The sequence below is a fragment of the Elgaria multicarinata genome, chromosome 11 (genome assembly GCF_023053635.1).
Source record: "Elgaria multicarinata webbii isolate HBS135686 ecotype San Diego chromosome 11, rElgMul1.1.pri, whole genome shotgun sequence".
In the NCBI taxonomy this organism is placed as follows: domain Eukaryota; kingdom Metazoa; phylum Chordata; class Lepidosauria; order Squamata; family Anguidae; genus Elgaria; species Elgaria multicarinata.
Genome location: NC_086181.1, coordinates 46619086 through 46633065, shown reverse-complemented (window position 1 = coordinate 46633065; position 13980 = coordinate 46619086). Strand labels below are relative to the sequence as shown.

Here is a 13980-nt window from a genome sequence, read left to right as displayed (position 1 = left end):
GTAAGCAGCCTGCATTTCCTCTGCTCTGTGTGTGAGTGCGAGAGTTTGATTACTAAACTCAACAAAGAAAAGAAAAGCTGAACATATTCCCATATCTAAAAAGCGGAGCACAATTCCCCCACCAAGTCGCACAGATGTGGAATCGGATATGGGGATCAAAATTAATTTATCTTGGGAATCTCAGTTCTGTCTTTCTTTCTTTTTATTAAAATAAAGCAAGTTCCTAGTCCCTAAGGATAAGCTGGGAAACCTTTCATCAAATGTGAGAAGCCGAACTTCAGGGATTAGTCGGATTCCCAGGGGCCTCCTACCTGGCACCTTGCTCCACCCCATGATTAGATATATCAGCTTAGGCTGATATACCAACTGCGCCCTTATCTGTACGGAGATAGCCTAGCCACAGTGATCCATGCTCTGATAACCTCTCGTTTGGATTACTGCAATGCGTTATACGTGGGGCTGCCTTTGAAAACGGTCCGGAAGCTTCAGCTGGTACAAAACAGGGCAGCCCGTTTACTAACAGGGACTGGCCAGTGAGATCACATTACGCCAGTCCTTTTACAACTTCATTGGCTGCCAGTCCAGGTCCGGGCCCGATTCAAAGTGCTGGTATTGACATTCAAAGCCCTAAACAGTTTGGGGCCAGGTTATTTGAAGGAACGCCTCCTCCCATATGTACCTACCCAGACCTTAAGATCATCTACAGGGGGCCTTCTCCGTGAGCCCCTGCCAAAGGAAGTGAGGCAGGTGGCTACTAGGAGGGCTTTCTCCGCTGTGGCACCCCGGTTGTGGAATGAGCTCCCCAGAGAGGTCCACCTGGCGCCTACACTGTACTCCTTTCGTTGCCAGCTGAAGACCTTTTTATTCACTCAGTATTTTAACACTTAATTTTAACTTAAATTTAAATTATACTGTTTTAACTCTGTATTTTAACCTTATATCAATTTTGCTGCGTGGTTTTATCCTGGTTGTGCTTTTTATATTGTATTTTGTATTTGTGTTTTTAACTTGTTGGTTGCTTTATGATGGTTTTAATTTTTGAGAACCGCCCAGAGAGCTTCGGCTATTGGGCAGTATAAAAATGTAATAAATAAATAAATAAATAAATCATAGAATCGCAGAGTTGGAAGGGGCCCACAAGGCCATCGAGTCCAACCCCTGCTCAATGCAGGAATCCACCCTAAAGCATCCCTGAAAGATGGTTGTCCAGTTGCCTCTTGAAGGACGCTAGGGTGGGAGAGCCCACAACCTCACCAGGCAACTGATTCCATTGTCGCACTGCTCTAACAGTCAGGAAGTTTTTCCTGATGTCCAGCTGGAATCTGGCTTCCTGTAACTTGAGCCCATTATTCCGTGTCCATCCCAGAGTGCAGGACACAGAATAATGGGCTCAAGTTCCAGGAAGCCAGCTTCCGGCTGGACATCTGGAAAAACTTCCTGACGGTTAGAGCAGTACGACAATGGAATCAGTTACCTAGGGAGGTTGTGGGCTCTCCCACCCTGGAGGCCTTCAAGAGGCAGCTGGACAACCATCTGTCATAGAATCATAGAATAGCAGAGTTGGAAGGGGCCTACAAGGCCATCGAGTCCAACCCCCTGCTCCACGCAGGAATCCACCCTACAGCATCCCTGACAGATGGTAAGTAACAAAATAAAATTAGTAGTAACAAAATAAAAAATTCGTGCAAATTAAGTCGGCACGCATTATACGAGCCATTCAGCTTTGTTTCTTGCGGAATGGCGAAGAGCTGGAGCGGTACAGTCCCAGATGCTGGAGCACTGTTGATGCCCAATTGTCTACAGCAGGTGTGTGTGTGTGTGTGTGTGTGTGTGTGTATAAACGTAGGCTGAAGGAAGCACCCACCCACAGGCACAACCAGCACACGCGTGCAAGCCGCACACAGGAAGCCCACGGACGCTCGGCTCACCCAAGGTGCATACAAACGGCGCACATTCACATAACCCGTCACGACACGTTCCCAGGGAGTTAAACACAAGACACGTCACCTGCGGAACAACTGGAGCCAAACAGCGAGCGCACACACGCAAGTGTTTACTGCAAAGGAGAGTTGCAGCACGGCCAGGCAGGGTGCACGACAAATCACGCGCACTGCACCAATGCAACACGCTCGGTCACGGCAAGGCGCACCATGCAGGTTGCCGGCACAAGGGGCCATCGGGCGGCTCACAAGCCCACGGCCGCGACGAGGCGGACCACGCACAGAGAGGCCCCCGAGGAACAAAACAAAATCCCCACGCAGGCACGCCACCCCACAGGGATCCACCAGGTGCAGCCGTGTGCACGGCGCTGTACAAAGACGACTCTTGGCCCAAAGGCTACAAGAGGACGACAGAGGCCTAAAAGATGCCCCCAAATGTCTGCACACAAGCGTACGGGGGGGGGGGGGCCTCGCGCATCACCGGCTGCTCCTGTGCGCACACACGTGCAGCCCCCTGCTGCAGCGCTCCTAACGCACGATCAGCCTGTCCTAGATCTTCCTGCAGTTCGCTCCTTTCCTTATCAAAAGAATCTCAATCCCTTCCCTCCCCTCCCCATCCCCTCCCTTTTCTATAGAAAACTGGAACACGAAGGGAAGGTCAGGATGGAACACACCTCCCTGACATGCTAAGTTTCTATGTGTGGGGATCTTTTTTCTTAAATGGAGAAGCAGCCAATGCTGAGAGGCGTCCCTGAAGGCCACAGGCCAGGCACACGTTCGCCAATTCAATGAGGACTAGAAGCTTAGATGCAACTCTGTCTGCAGCCTGCGCATGTCCTTAGTGGGATGGTGCGCCCAAGGAGTCCCCTGCTGTGCAACTAGCAGCAGGCCTCAATGGACCCGAAACATCAACCGTTCCTCCGGCCACCTTGACTCCCTTTCCATCTCTCAAAGACGCAAATCCCCTTCCTCTCATCTGTGAACCTCTGAAAGGATGTTGGAGAGCTCCAAGACTGCACTTTGCGCATGCTCAGATATAGCGTTGCATTTTCCAGGGCTGTGCATTGGGGGGGGAGCAGGGCGAGGGCGGGGATAGCAAATGCATGTGGGGGGGGGACAGACTGGCTCCAGGCAAAAAGGATGACGAGACCGCATGGAGGGCGGGGGGGGGGGACAGGGACTGCGGCTAGCTCCCCCCCTTCTCCCGTTTTTGGGGTCCAAACCAGAGCACAGACTTACATCACCACTCCAGCAGCCCAAGGTCAGTGGAGGGAGCCCAGGAGAAGCCTCCGTCCCTGGCCGCCATGCAGGGCCCCCCTCCACGAGCTACCAGGACGCCCCCAACACCGCCACGCTGCTTCTCCTGGGGCCGTATTTTTAAAAGGGCTTTTCACTGGCAACCCACTTTCCCTAGGAAGAGAACAGCCGGGGGGGGGGGGGCAGGGGGGAGAGGCAGTAAATTTGCTCCGCTCCCAACCGGGGCTTGGCATGAATTATTTACAGCTGCTAATGAGGCTGCCGTGTTCTCTTCCCAAGGCACGGCCAGTTTCGTTTCAGATTATATATATATAGGCATTCCCTGGCTATATTTCCCATCCCAGCCCCAAGTTCCGTTGCAGCACTAGCTGCAGCAGGAGATCTGTATAAAGCAGCCTCCCCCAACCTGCCCACCCGGCCAGATGTCCGGGACTTCAACTCCCATCAGCCCCCAGCCAGCATGGTCAAATGGTCAGGAATTCTGGGAGTTGTGGACAAAAAACATCTGGAGGGCGCTACGTTGGGGAAGGCTGGTATAAATGGCAGCCTCCGCCCCAGAGTTAGCTGCAAGGCTGCTGGAGAGGAGAAGAGGGAAAGGAGTATAGCCCAGGCACAAGCTGACCGCCTCACTGAGGACTAGCTCCTTAGACATGGCTGGTGCCTTTGTGAAAGGGGCGAAGCCCCTTTCACAAAGGCACCAGCCATGTCTAAGGAGCTAGTCCTTAGTGAGGCGGTCAGCTTGTGCCTGGACTATACTCCTTTCCCTCTTCTTATTTTTAAAAACATTTTAGAGTTAGCGGGAAGCCAAGCTGGAATATCCACGGATACAGATGGTCATTTTACAATTCCCCCTTTAAATATGTATTATCCTTTCCCACAACACAGTGGTGCTCATTCCCAAATCAATGTGCTCAGCATCAGGGCAGCAGAAGCGAACTCCATTTTATTTCCAGAGTCGTGACGGTGCCACGATTTAAGAGGCTCAGGTCATTTCTTTTTCACCGGGGTTGGCCGTTCCGTATTTTAATTCTGTCGCCGTAACACCTTGGGGTGGAGAAGCAGTTGTGAAGCGTGGCACGGCAGTGGTTGGGGGGCAGAGGTGAAAAGAGAAATGTTCGTTGCACACTTCACAACTGAAGTCATACCCATGTCTGTATTAAAGGATTTGCGGGGACGGGGGCGAGGCACATAAGACTGCTATGTTCAGGGTCCAAAATTATCTAGCTGCTCCACCAATAACCCGTCCCCAAGCTGGTCATTTCCATGAGAACTACGGTATTTCTTCGATTCTAAGACGCACTTTTCCCCCCATATAAACATCTCTAAAAACGGGGTGCGTCTTAGAATCACGGGTGCAATTATTATTCTTAGAATCAAAGCTTTTTTTCTATTGGTGGTACTGAAATTAGTGTGCGTCTTACAATCGATGGCGTCTTACAATCGAAGAAATACGGGTATTCTTGGTTGGTTAGTTTATAATTTCACCCCACCGTTTCTACTCAAGGGGCCTGGGAGGGTGACCATATGTGGTCCTAACTCCTCCACAAATCCTCCAAAGAACCCTGCAAGGTAGGTACAGGCTGAGAGAGAGACAGGCCCAAGGTCACAGAGTCCGCTTCATGGCTCACTAGGGACTCGAACCTACATCTCACCAGTTCTAGTCAAACACTATATCCCAGACTTCCTCAACCTGGTGCGCTCCAGACATGTTAGACTGCAACTCCCATCATGATGGGAATTGCAGTCCAACATGCCTAGAGGCTACCTGCTCAGGAAAGGGTCTCAACTTGGCCTCAGAGAGGCGTTGGTGACTTTACATTTAGAAAAGATGGTCTGCTAGTTTCCCCATGGTGGCGGAAAGAGGGCCCACGGCAGCCACGACTTCTACATGGGAGGCTCCCCCTTGGCCACATTTTCTACTTGCTGGACTAATCGCTGCAATCTCGGAGCACAGACAACACGGGCTACAACTCCTATCATCCCCTGCAATGAAATTAATATCCCCCTTTGAGGCTGGCTACATCAGATCTTCCAGGGTAGAGTTGAACTCAGCACTGAGCAGGGGGTTGGACTTGATGGCCTTTTAGGCCCCTTCCAACTCTACTATTCTATGATTCTATGCAATATTAATCACCATCCTCGCCATGAAATTATTGGGTTTCTTTCTGGGATGGAATCTTGTCAGCTGTCAGGGAAGGGAGAAGAGCCCCCTCCAACCCCGGCCAGGCTGGGGAAGATGGGAATTGCAGTCCCACACACCTGGAGGACACCGGGGTCAGGGAACGCTGGTCCATCCCGTCTGGTAGCCGCTTGCTGTTCCCCTGCCACTGGCCACGGAGGGAGCATTTTCTGGGTGTGTGTGTTAACATCTACTCCAGCTCCAAGGCCCTGAATGGGAACCCTGAAGAAGCCACAAACACCAGGGGGGGGGCAGAGGGTCCCCCTGTGTTAGGATACCTCGTGTCAAGATGGCTGCATGTGCCACGTAGGGGGAAGAACACCCAGATCAGAAAAAAAGCATGCCGAAAAATTTAAAAGCACGGCCTTTGCACGCGCCTCCCCAGTGCCCCCCCCCCTCCGCCACAGGGCAGCTGCGTTTCCGTCCACCCTCCAGCCGCTAACCCCTGCCAGGCAATGCAGCAATTCCCGGGGAGCGCTGCCAATGTGAATCTGCCAACGTGAACTGGGGTCCGTTAATCTTCTAAATGGCCCCCTGCTCTGCTCGGGCCGTGCCAGCCGTGGGCCGGGCGACGAAGAGGAGGGACGGAGAGGAGGCCGCCAGCAGCCGAGGGAGGCCTCTGCACCAGAAAGCAAAGCGGGGGCGAGGGGCAGGCCCGTGGCGGGGTGGCCAAATGGACGCCCTTCCGTCAGGGTGTGCGTGTGCGTGCGTGTGCGTGTGCGGGCTCAAGGAAGGCCGTGAAGCACAGTTTTGGGGGTGCAGCGCTGAACATCCCCAGAGTCATGCCATGCTACAATACATGCAGGGTTTTTACAACTGCGGTGTTAAAGAGAGAGAAGAAAAAAAAGGGGGGGTGCTTTTTCCTCCTCCCCCCCCCCCAAAGCAAAAAAATTGTTCAACAACCCAAGCCACGTAAGGTGTTCCTGCACTCTCCCATTCATAACTCGGAACATTTACAGTATAAACACTGACGCCATCTGTCTATAAAGCTGACGCACTAACACCGTCGTCGTCGTTGTCCACACACACACACACACACACACACACACACACGGCCACCCAACACACACACCCATACACGGCTCCATTCACACACACCGCAAAGAAACCTGGACTCCCGTTCAGTACCCATCAATATCCAGGCAAAACAATCTCCTTCCGATGCTATATTATTCAGCCTAGAGATTCCTTTGAATTCTGGGGGGCTCCTCTGAGTGGCCTCTTGTACCCCCCATCTGTTGCCCCCCTCCATCAATTTCCAGTTGCCCTGACCTCACGTTCTCACTTACACCCCCAAAATCCTGCTTACATGCCCCTGGAATTATGGGACCTCCAAATTCCAGACCCACGGCCCCATGGTGATCCCCGTGAGCCCCCCCCCTTGAAGTCTGACCATGTTAGGTCCTCCGTCCCTGACCCCAATATCTGAGCCCCTGTGGGTCTCCTCCCCCACCCCTCCCCCCACCCCCACCGATAACCTGCCCCTTGCACGGGGTCCCTCTCCCTCCTGGGCTCTGCCCCACTGCAGGACAGAAGGAAGCCCAGGGCTCCCCCCTGCCAGCTGTTCCGCTTGGTGGTCGGGGGGGGGGGCTTGTATCATTCACTGTGGGGCCAATCTTGAGGAGAGGACCATCTATGGGGCAGGGCTGTGGAGCCAGATGGGTGTCAGAAGGACGGCATTCTCCGCCCCTCCACATTTACAAAATGCCGCTGCCACAATCTGCTTAACACCCCAGACCTGAAGCTGCAGCCCCTGCACCCCCCCAGACCCCAACTGCCTATTGGGGAACCCAGGCATCCTGGCTGCCTCCCAGCTGCAAAGAAACTCAAGAGAGAAGCCCAAATCCTCTCCCTTCACCAACCTGGGGGGGCCTGGCTCCCTTTGCACAGCAGTGCTTCTCCCCCCATCCCTTAGAGAACCCAGGAGTCCTAGCCCTCACCCAACGCCCCCCCTCCTGCCCTTTCTCTCACCTGGATCTTTCACCCCAAGTTGCCCCGGCCCCCCACACAGCATCTCACTTTCCAATTCCTCCTTGTCCCCATGATCCAGAGCGTGGGAGCAACCCTCCCACGAACCCCCTCCCCCTCCTGAGCCCCCCACCCACGTGAAACTCCCCCCCCCTTAGCCCACTCTCTTTCCATCAACAACAACAAACACTGCCCCCCCCAAAAAAAATACCGTGAGCAGATGTCTTTGCTTCTTTGCTTTCCGGACGTTGCTAATAAACCTGCGTCCCATTTTCTTGGCGTACCACACCGACACAAACATGATGCCCGGGGGCGACGTTGCACAGGAGGCCCGGTGGGGGGGGGCGTCAAAGGGAGGGAGCCCCCCCAGTTCCTTCAGTGGCCCCCCAACCCCCAATTCACAGATGCCTGAGCTTCGAGCAAAACACCCCACCCCGACCCGGTCTGGTTTGCTTTTGAGATCCACGGAACCCAATTTCCTGAAGGCTTAGGGGGGAGGGGGCGTCCCCCGCGGGTTGCTAGACGACATCTACGTGGAGCCCCCCTGATGGGGCGGGGGGGGTAAAAGGGCGCCTCTGGTGGGTGGGCAGCGGGGGTGGGCGGGGGGGGGAGAAGGCTGTCTACCCCTCCGTCGCCATCCTCATCGCTTTCCCACCCTGCTGCTCAGCTCAGCCCTCCGCCTCCTCCATCCTCTCCATCCTCTCTTGGCTCTTCTTCTTCGCTCCCGTCAGGTGGACAGAAAAGAGCAGCCAAACAGCGGCAGCGCTTCCTCTCCGGCTGCTCAATGGGCCGGGAAGAATTCAATAATAATAATAAAAAAAAAACCAGGAGGAGAAGGAAGAAGGAGGGGGGAGCGAAGGGGGGGGAGCGAGCGCAAAAACAGGTGGACTGGGAAATTTCCACCCGGGGAGGAACACAGACGGAGCCGCCTGCCCTTGCTCGCCTGGGGGCACCGGCTCAACTTTGGGGCGAGGGGCCCGATCCACCACCACCGGGAGCCTCTCCTCCCAAGGAAAAACAGAAGGACCCTTTTCCCTGCCTGCCTGCCTTCCTTCCAAGGTCTCAGCCCCCGCTGCTCCCCTGGCTTTTGGGCAGAAGGGTGCCCAGATGGAGCAGGATTTGGCCCTATGTACTGATGGAGCCAAAGATGCCTTGGGAGTGGGACGGGGTGGGGTGGGGTGAAGGCAAGATTCCCCCTGGGAAGGAAGGGGGTGGAGAGAGAAGGTTCCTTTTATTTCTCTCCGCCTAGCAAGCGAGGCTCTCTGCTCTTCTCCGCACTGCCTCCCCCTCTGGCCGGGGGCCTCCACAGGACGTGGGCGGCCGACCCCCCCAGTTCTGGGTTCAGGAGCGGGGGATGGGAGATAATGCTAGCAGGGGCCTCCATCCCTCCGGCGCATCCTTCAATCGGCAGACGAAGCAAGCAGGGAGAAGGGGAGGGAATGGGGGGGAGGAACCAGGACTTCCGGTGGGGGGGGGGCAGGTGGGAAGGACAGAAAAAGGATGCCAGGACTCCTGGGTACTCAAGGAGTGTGATAGGGTAGAGCACAGAAGACCTGGGGGGGCTCAGCAAGGGGAGGGCTGGGAGCCAGGACTCCTGGGTTCTTTGGGAAGGCAGCACAGAGAGGATCGGAGGACGGCCTTCTGGAAGCCAGCCAGGAACTCTGGCTTCTCTGTGGCAGCCTCCCTCAACCTGGCGCCCTCCACGTGGGTCAGACTACAGGCCCCATCACCCCCAGACAAATTATGGGAGTTGTAATCCAGCACACCTGGGTGGGGAAGACTGCTCTAGGAGGAGAATGAAGACTGGTGGCTTAGCAGAAGGGGCATCCCAGGACTCCTGGGTTCCTCGGGAAAGCAAGCCCCTCACTTCTCTGGGCAGTGGTAGGGTCAGGGCACGGATCTCCTGGGTTCCGGAAGGCAATCCAGCTGTGGAGATGCAGTTGTCAAGAGCAGCCACCAGGTGGCACCCCAATTCTGCAGCTGTTTGCCGCCAAGCGCGGGTGGGAGAGGGGTGTTTTAAAAGGGAGAAGGGGGGTTGGATTCACGGAGGGGGAGGAATAGTAGCTGGGGGTGAAAAGAACAGGGGCTTCTTATTACCTTGGAGAAGGGTCGCACAACTGCACAGAAGAACGGAGACGGTGGAAACCTCACAGCAGTGAGCGCCACAAAAGCACAGCAGGCTCTCACCGAATCTCGCCGACGTACTGTAACTCTGCTGGGAAAGCAGCGAGCCGGGTGGGTCGGCGTGAAAGCCGCGAGTGCGGTGGGGGGGACACGGCACGCTCCCCGCATCGGTGGTTCTCCCTCCCGTCTCACCCTCGCGCCCTCTAAGAACCCTTGGTCCAGCGCTCAGGTTAATTGGATTGGACGCAGGCGGCTCCTGCTAGGACAGGCGTGTGAGGTCACCTCGCTGATGGGATTACAGACAGATCCACACCCACCACATGCCCGTCCCAGCTCAGGTGTCGGACACATGCCACTGACAGGTATCTCTTCCTCACTAAGTACTCAATGTTCTTGGGTCTGGCATATCCTAGTATCATAGAATCATAGAATAACAGAGTTGGAAGGGGCCTACAAGGCCATCCAGAATCCACCCTAAAGCATCCCTGACAGATGCTTGTCCAGCTGCCTCTTGAAGGCCTCGAGTGTGGGAGAGCCCACAACTTCACCAGGCAACTGATTCCATTGTCGTACTGCTCTAACAGTCAGGAAGTTTTTCTGATGTCCAGCCGGAATCCGGCTTCCTTTAACTTAAGCCCGTTATTCTGTGTCCTGCACTCTGGGAGGATCGAGAAGAGATCCTGGCCCTCCTCTGTGGGACAACCTTTTAAGTCTTTGAAGAGTGCTCTCATGTCTCCCCTCCATCTTCTCTTCTCCAGGCTCAACATGCCCAGTTCTTTCAGTCTCTCTTCATAGGGCTTTGCTTCCAGACAGGGGTCTGGAATCATCCGGGTTGCCCTCCTCTGAACACGCCTCTCCCAACTTACCACAAGAAACGGTGGCCCAATATCCCCTTGCCCTCGCCCCATGGGGTCTTGGCTCCCCGCGGCCCCCTGTTCTGAGCTACAAAGCTCCATCATCTCCAGAAGAGTTTTAGTAACGCGAGGAAGAGGTCTGGATTTCTCTGTTGCGGATTTAGCAGGGGAGAGAACCCAGAAGGGTTCATAATTTTCATTGGATGTCAAACATTGGTTTCTTTTACTGCAGGAGAGATGGCATTTTTAGCTTCTTGGCCAGTTCCACCAAACTCTTCTGTCGAGCAGAAACAAATACATCTGGGTATTCTATCACTAAAAGCAGGGAGGGAAGAGTTCTACCATGCGCAGGCACGCCCACATCAGCCTTCCTGGCGTGGTTTTGGATTGCAACTCCCATCAGGATGCGAGTTGATGGGAGTTGCAGTCCAATGCCTCTCGAAGGGTGGAAAGAGGATGTTCCACACCAGCCTAAATTGGGTTGTGCAAACATCCGAGGAGCCCAGCCGGATCAGGCAAAGTCCATCACGTCTGGCGGGCAGCTTCCGTTCAGACGCTTGAGGAAACCGACAAACTGGTGTGGAACAGACAGCTGCCATGTGTGCCCTGCTACCCAGCCCATCGTATCCAGAGGTACACTGCCTTGAGACATGGAGGTTCTGTCTAGCTTGGATAGCTACAGACGGGTAATAGAAGATAGTTGTTTTGATTTTGATGGTCTGTCCTAGGAACACGGGAAGCTGCGTTACCCTGAGTCAGATCACAGAATCATAGAATTGCAGAGTTGGAAGGGGCCTACAAGGCCATCGAGTCCAACCCCCTGCTCAAGGCAGGAATCCACCCTAAAGCATCCCTGACAAATGGTTGTCCAGCTGCCTCTTGAAGGCCTCTAGTGTGGAGAGCCCACAACCTCCCTAGGGAACTGGTTCCATTGTCATACTGCTCTAACAGTCAGGAAGTTTTTCCTGATGTCCAGCTGGAATCTGGCTTCCTTTAACTTGAGCCCGTTATTCCATGTCCTGCACTCTGGGAGGATCGAGAAGAGATCCTGGCCCTCCTCTGTGTGACAACCTTTCAAGTATTTGAAGAGTGCTCTCATGTCTCCCCTCAATCTTCTCTTCTCCAGGCTCAACAGGCCCAGTTCTTTCAGTCTCTCTTCATAGGGCTTTGTTTCCAGACCCCTGATCATCCTGGTTGCCCTCCTCTGTACACGCTTCAGCTTGTCTGCGTCCTTCTCGAATTGTGGAGCCCAGAACTGGACACAATACTCTAGATGAGGCCTAACCAGGGCCGAATAGAGAGGAACCATGAACTTGGTCCAGCTAGGCCAGAACTGTTGACATGGACCTTCCACTTGAAAAGTAGGCTTGCCACCACTGAGCCATGGCCCCTCCCTAATTATAACCCCAATGATGCCTAAATTTGAATCCAACCTACTGTTTCCAGTAGATATCATTATCATCATCATCATCATCATCACCATCACCGTTTTGCAAAGCAAAACAAGAACGCAAGTATTTTAAAATCAAAAGCTAGCCGACAAAAGCCAGGCGATTCCATCTAGCCCAAAAAGATGGGGGGAAGGACGGTGATTCCGGAAGATCCATGTGGTTGAGAGCTGTCAAGGTGTCCTAATTCACCCCATCATTCACAGGAAAAGGACCGTTTGTTAGAGAGAGGAAAAACAGCCCGCTCCATCTGCCCCTCCTCGCGGTGGGAAGGCGGCCGTTCACCAAATTCCACGCTCGTCCAGACACTAAATCAGCCAATGCACCAAAGCTTGTAGAAGTACACACACAATGCACCGGCCTCCACTCATATGGTGCTATTGCGGAAGTCTGCCTCACGCACCGGAAGACACACAAAACCCACTGTCTTGACGAGTCTGCATTCTATATGGCTCCTCCCTCAGTCCTCCTGCCGGTATCCCAGCAGCCTCTGCGCGTTGTGCCAGCGGTTAGCAGAGTAGCCGGTGCAGTTTTGGCCACTCTTGCCCGGGAACTCTGTAGCCAGACGAGAGTTTTAACTCAACCCTACAAAATAGTCCACCGATCCTGACAGACAACACGCTAACCAACGGTTGTGCGAATAGTCAACTCTGCAGAGCGTTGGTTACCTTCCGTTGGTTATTTGGAGGAAATAGTCAACCATGGGGTGTTTTTTGCCTGACAGGCAACACAATAACCAACCGTTGACTATTTAACCAAGGTTGACTACTTAAACCACCATTGACTATCGTGTTGTCCAAATGCAGCCCATCTATCCTTTGAATCATAGAATCACAGAATAGCAGAGCTGGAAGGGGCCTACAAGGCCATGGAGTCCAACCCCCTGCTCAATGCAGGATTGAGCATTGCCTCCAGTCAACTGCCTCCAGTCTGGATCAGTATGAACAAGTAAAAAGCCACAAAATTCTAAAAAACCGTCAGCAGGGTCACAATTGTACCTATAAAGTTGGGAAGAAGAAAAAGGTCTTTGCCTGGTGCCGATAGGAGAAGAAGGTAGGTGCCAGGCGTACCTCTCCGGGGAGAACTTCTTGCAGCTAGACTGCCACCACCGAGAAGACCTTCTTTCTCAAACCCACCCTCCACCTCCCACCTGAGATAGCAGGAGCATGTGCAGCAGACCCCCAGTTCCACAATTTTTTTCTGCACAGGAAAGCCACACGCCTTCCCCAACCCGGTGTTTAAGACCACAACTACTGCCATCTCTTGACACTGGCCATGCTGGCTGGGGGCTGATGGGAGTTGTAGTCCAAACACCTGGAGGTCACTAGGTTGGGGAAACCCTGGACAGGAGAATTGTTCTTTTTAGTATCTGAATCCACCAACACATTTATAGGGAGTAGAGTAGCTGGAGTGGGGGATAATGCTTTAGCCCCTCCCCAGGCCCCAAATCAGAGGGATTAATACAGGTTAGTTTACTGGTCCATTTCCCAATCCCTGATCGGAAACGGTTACTCCCCTACACCCCACAAAAAGATGCAGTCCAAACTACAATTCCGCCCCCCCCCCCCTGCCCCGAGCCGTCCCCCCGCCTCTCACAATGATAAATACCTCTGCGTAGGGTGGAGCGGAGGCCATACGTGTTGTGGGGATCTGGAGAGCTGGTGTGAGGGTGGGTGTCAAAGAGGTGCGGGTGCTGAATGCACAAAGCCATACGTAACCATGCGCAGACACAAAGCACATACAAAGGGGACAGAGCCACAACAGGTAGACACACAGTGGTGCGCGGCTTGAGCGCGGGGAACGTTTGACCGTTTGGGCTGACGAGAAACACAGAATTTAGCTTTGGGGGCAGCGTCCTGCGTCTCCATCAGATCTGAAAGAGGCTGGACCTTTTAGGAAAAGAAGCAGAAGTATTTATCCAGTCCTCGGTTTGCCTCGTTCGTTTTCCCGGCAGCGATCTGGAATGTGCCCTCTTCCCAGATTTCGGTATCCGCAAATATGAAATCACAAACATTGGTGTGTGCAGTGGTGGTGGTGGTGGTGGTGGTGAGATGGAATTCAAGCGATGTAAAACAACAACACTGCTAAGCCACAGCCTCGCCTTCCCCAACGTGGGCCGTTAAACGGGTCTTAGACAGACTCTCCTGTATGGAGGCAAATTCTTTTCATTTCAGGATAAGAACTCCAGGTAACGTTTGCGGCCTAACCCT

General features: G+C 53.9%; 1 protein-coding gene across 5 annotated transcripts in view; it reads right to left on the bottom strand.

Moving 5' to 3' along the window:
- The window catches only part of DLG4 (discs large MAGUK scaffold protein 4), a 121345-nt gene that overhangs the window by 31310 nt on the left and 76055 nt on the right, over positions 1-13980 (bottom strand). The window contains exon 1 of one of the 5 annotated variants that reach the window (XM_063138636.1): positions 7556-7645. The exons of the other annotated variants lie outside the window; for them this stretch is intronic. Within the exon in view, the coding sequence (XP_062994706.1) occupies positions 7556-7645 (90 nt within the window). Of the gene's footprint in view, positions 1-7555; positions 7646-13980 lie in introns of those variants that run through there. 5 annotated transcript variants of the gene reach the window in all.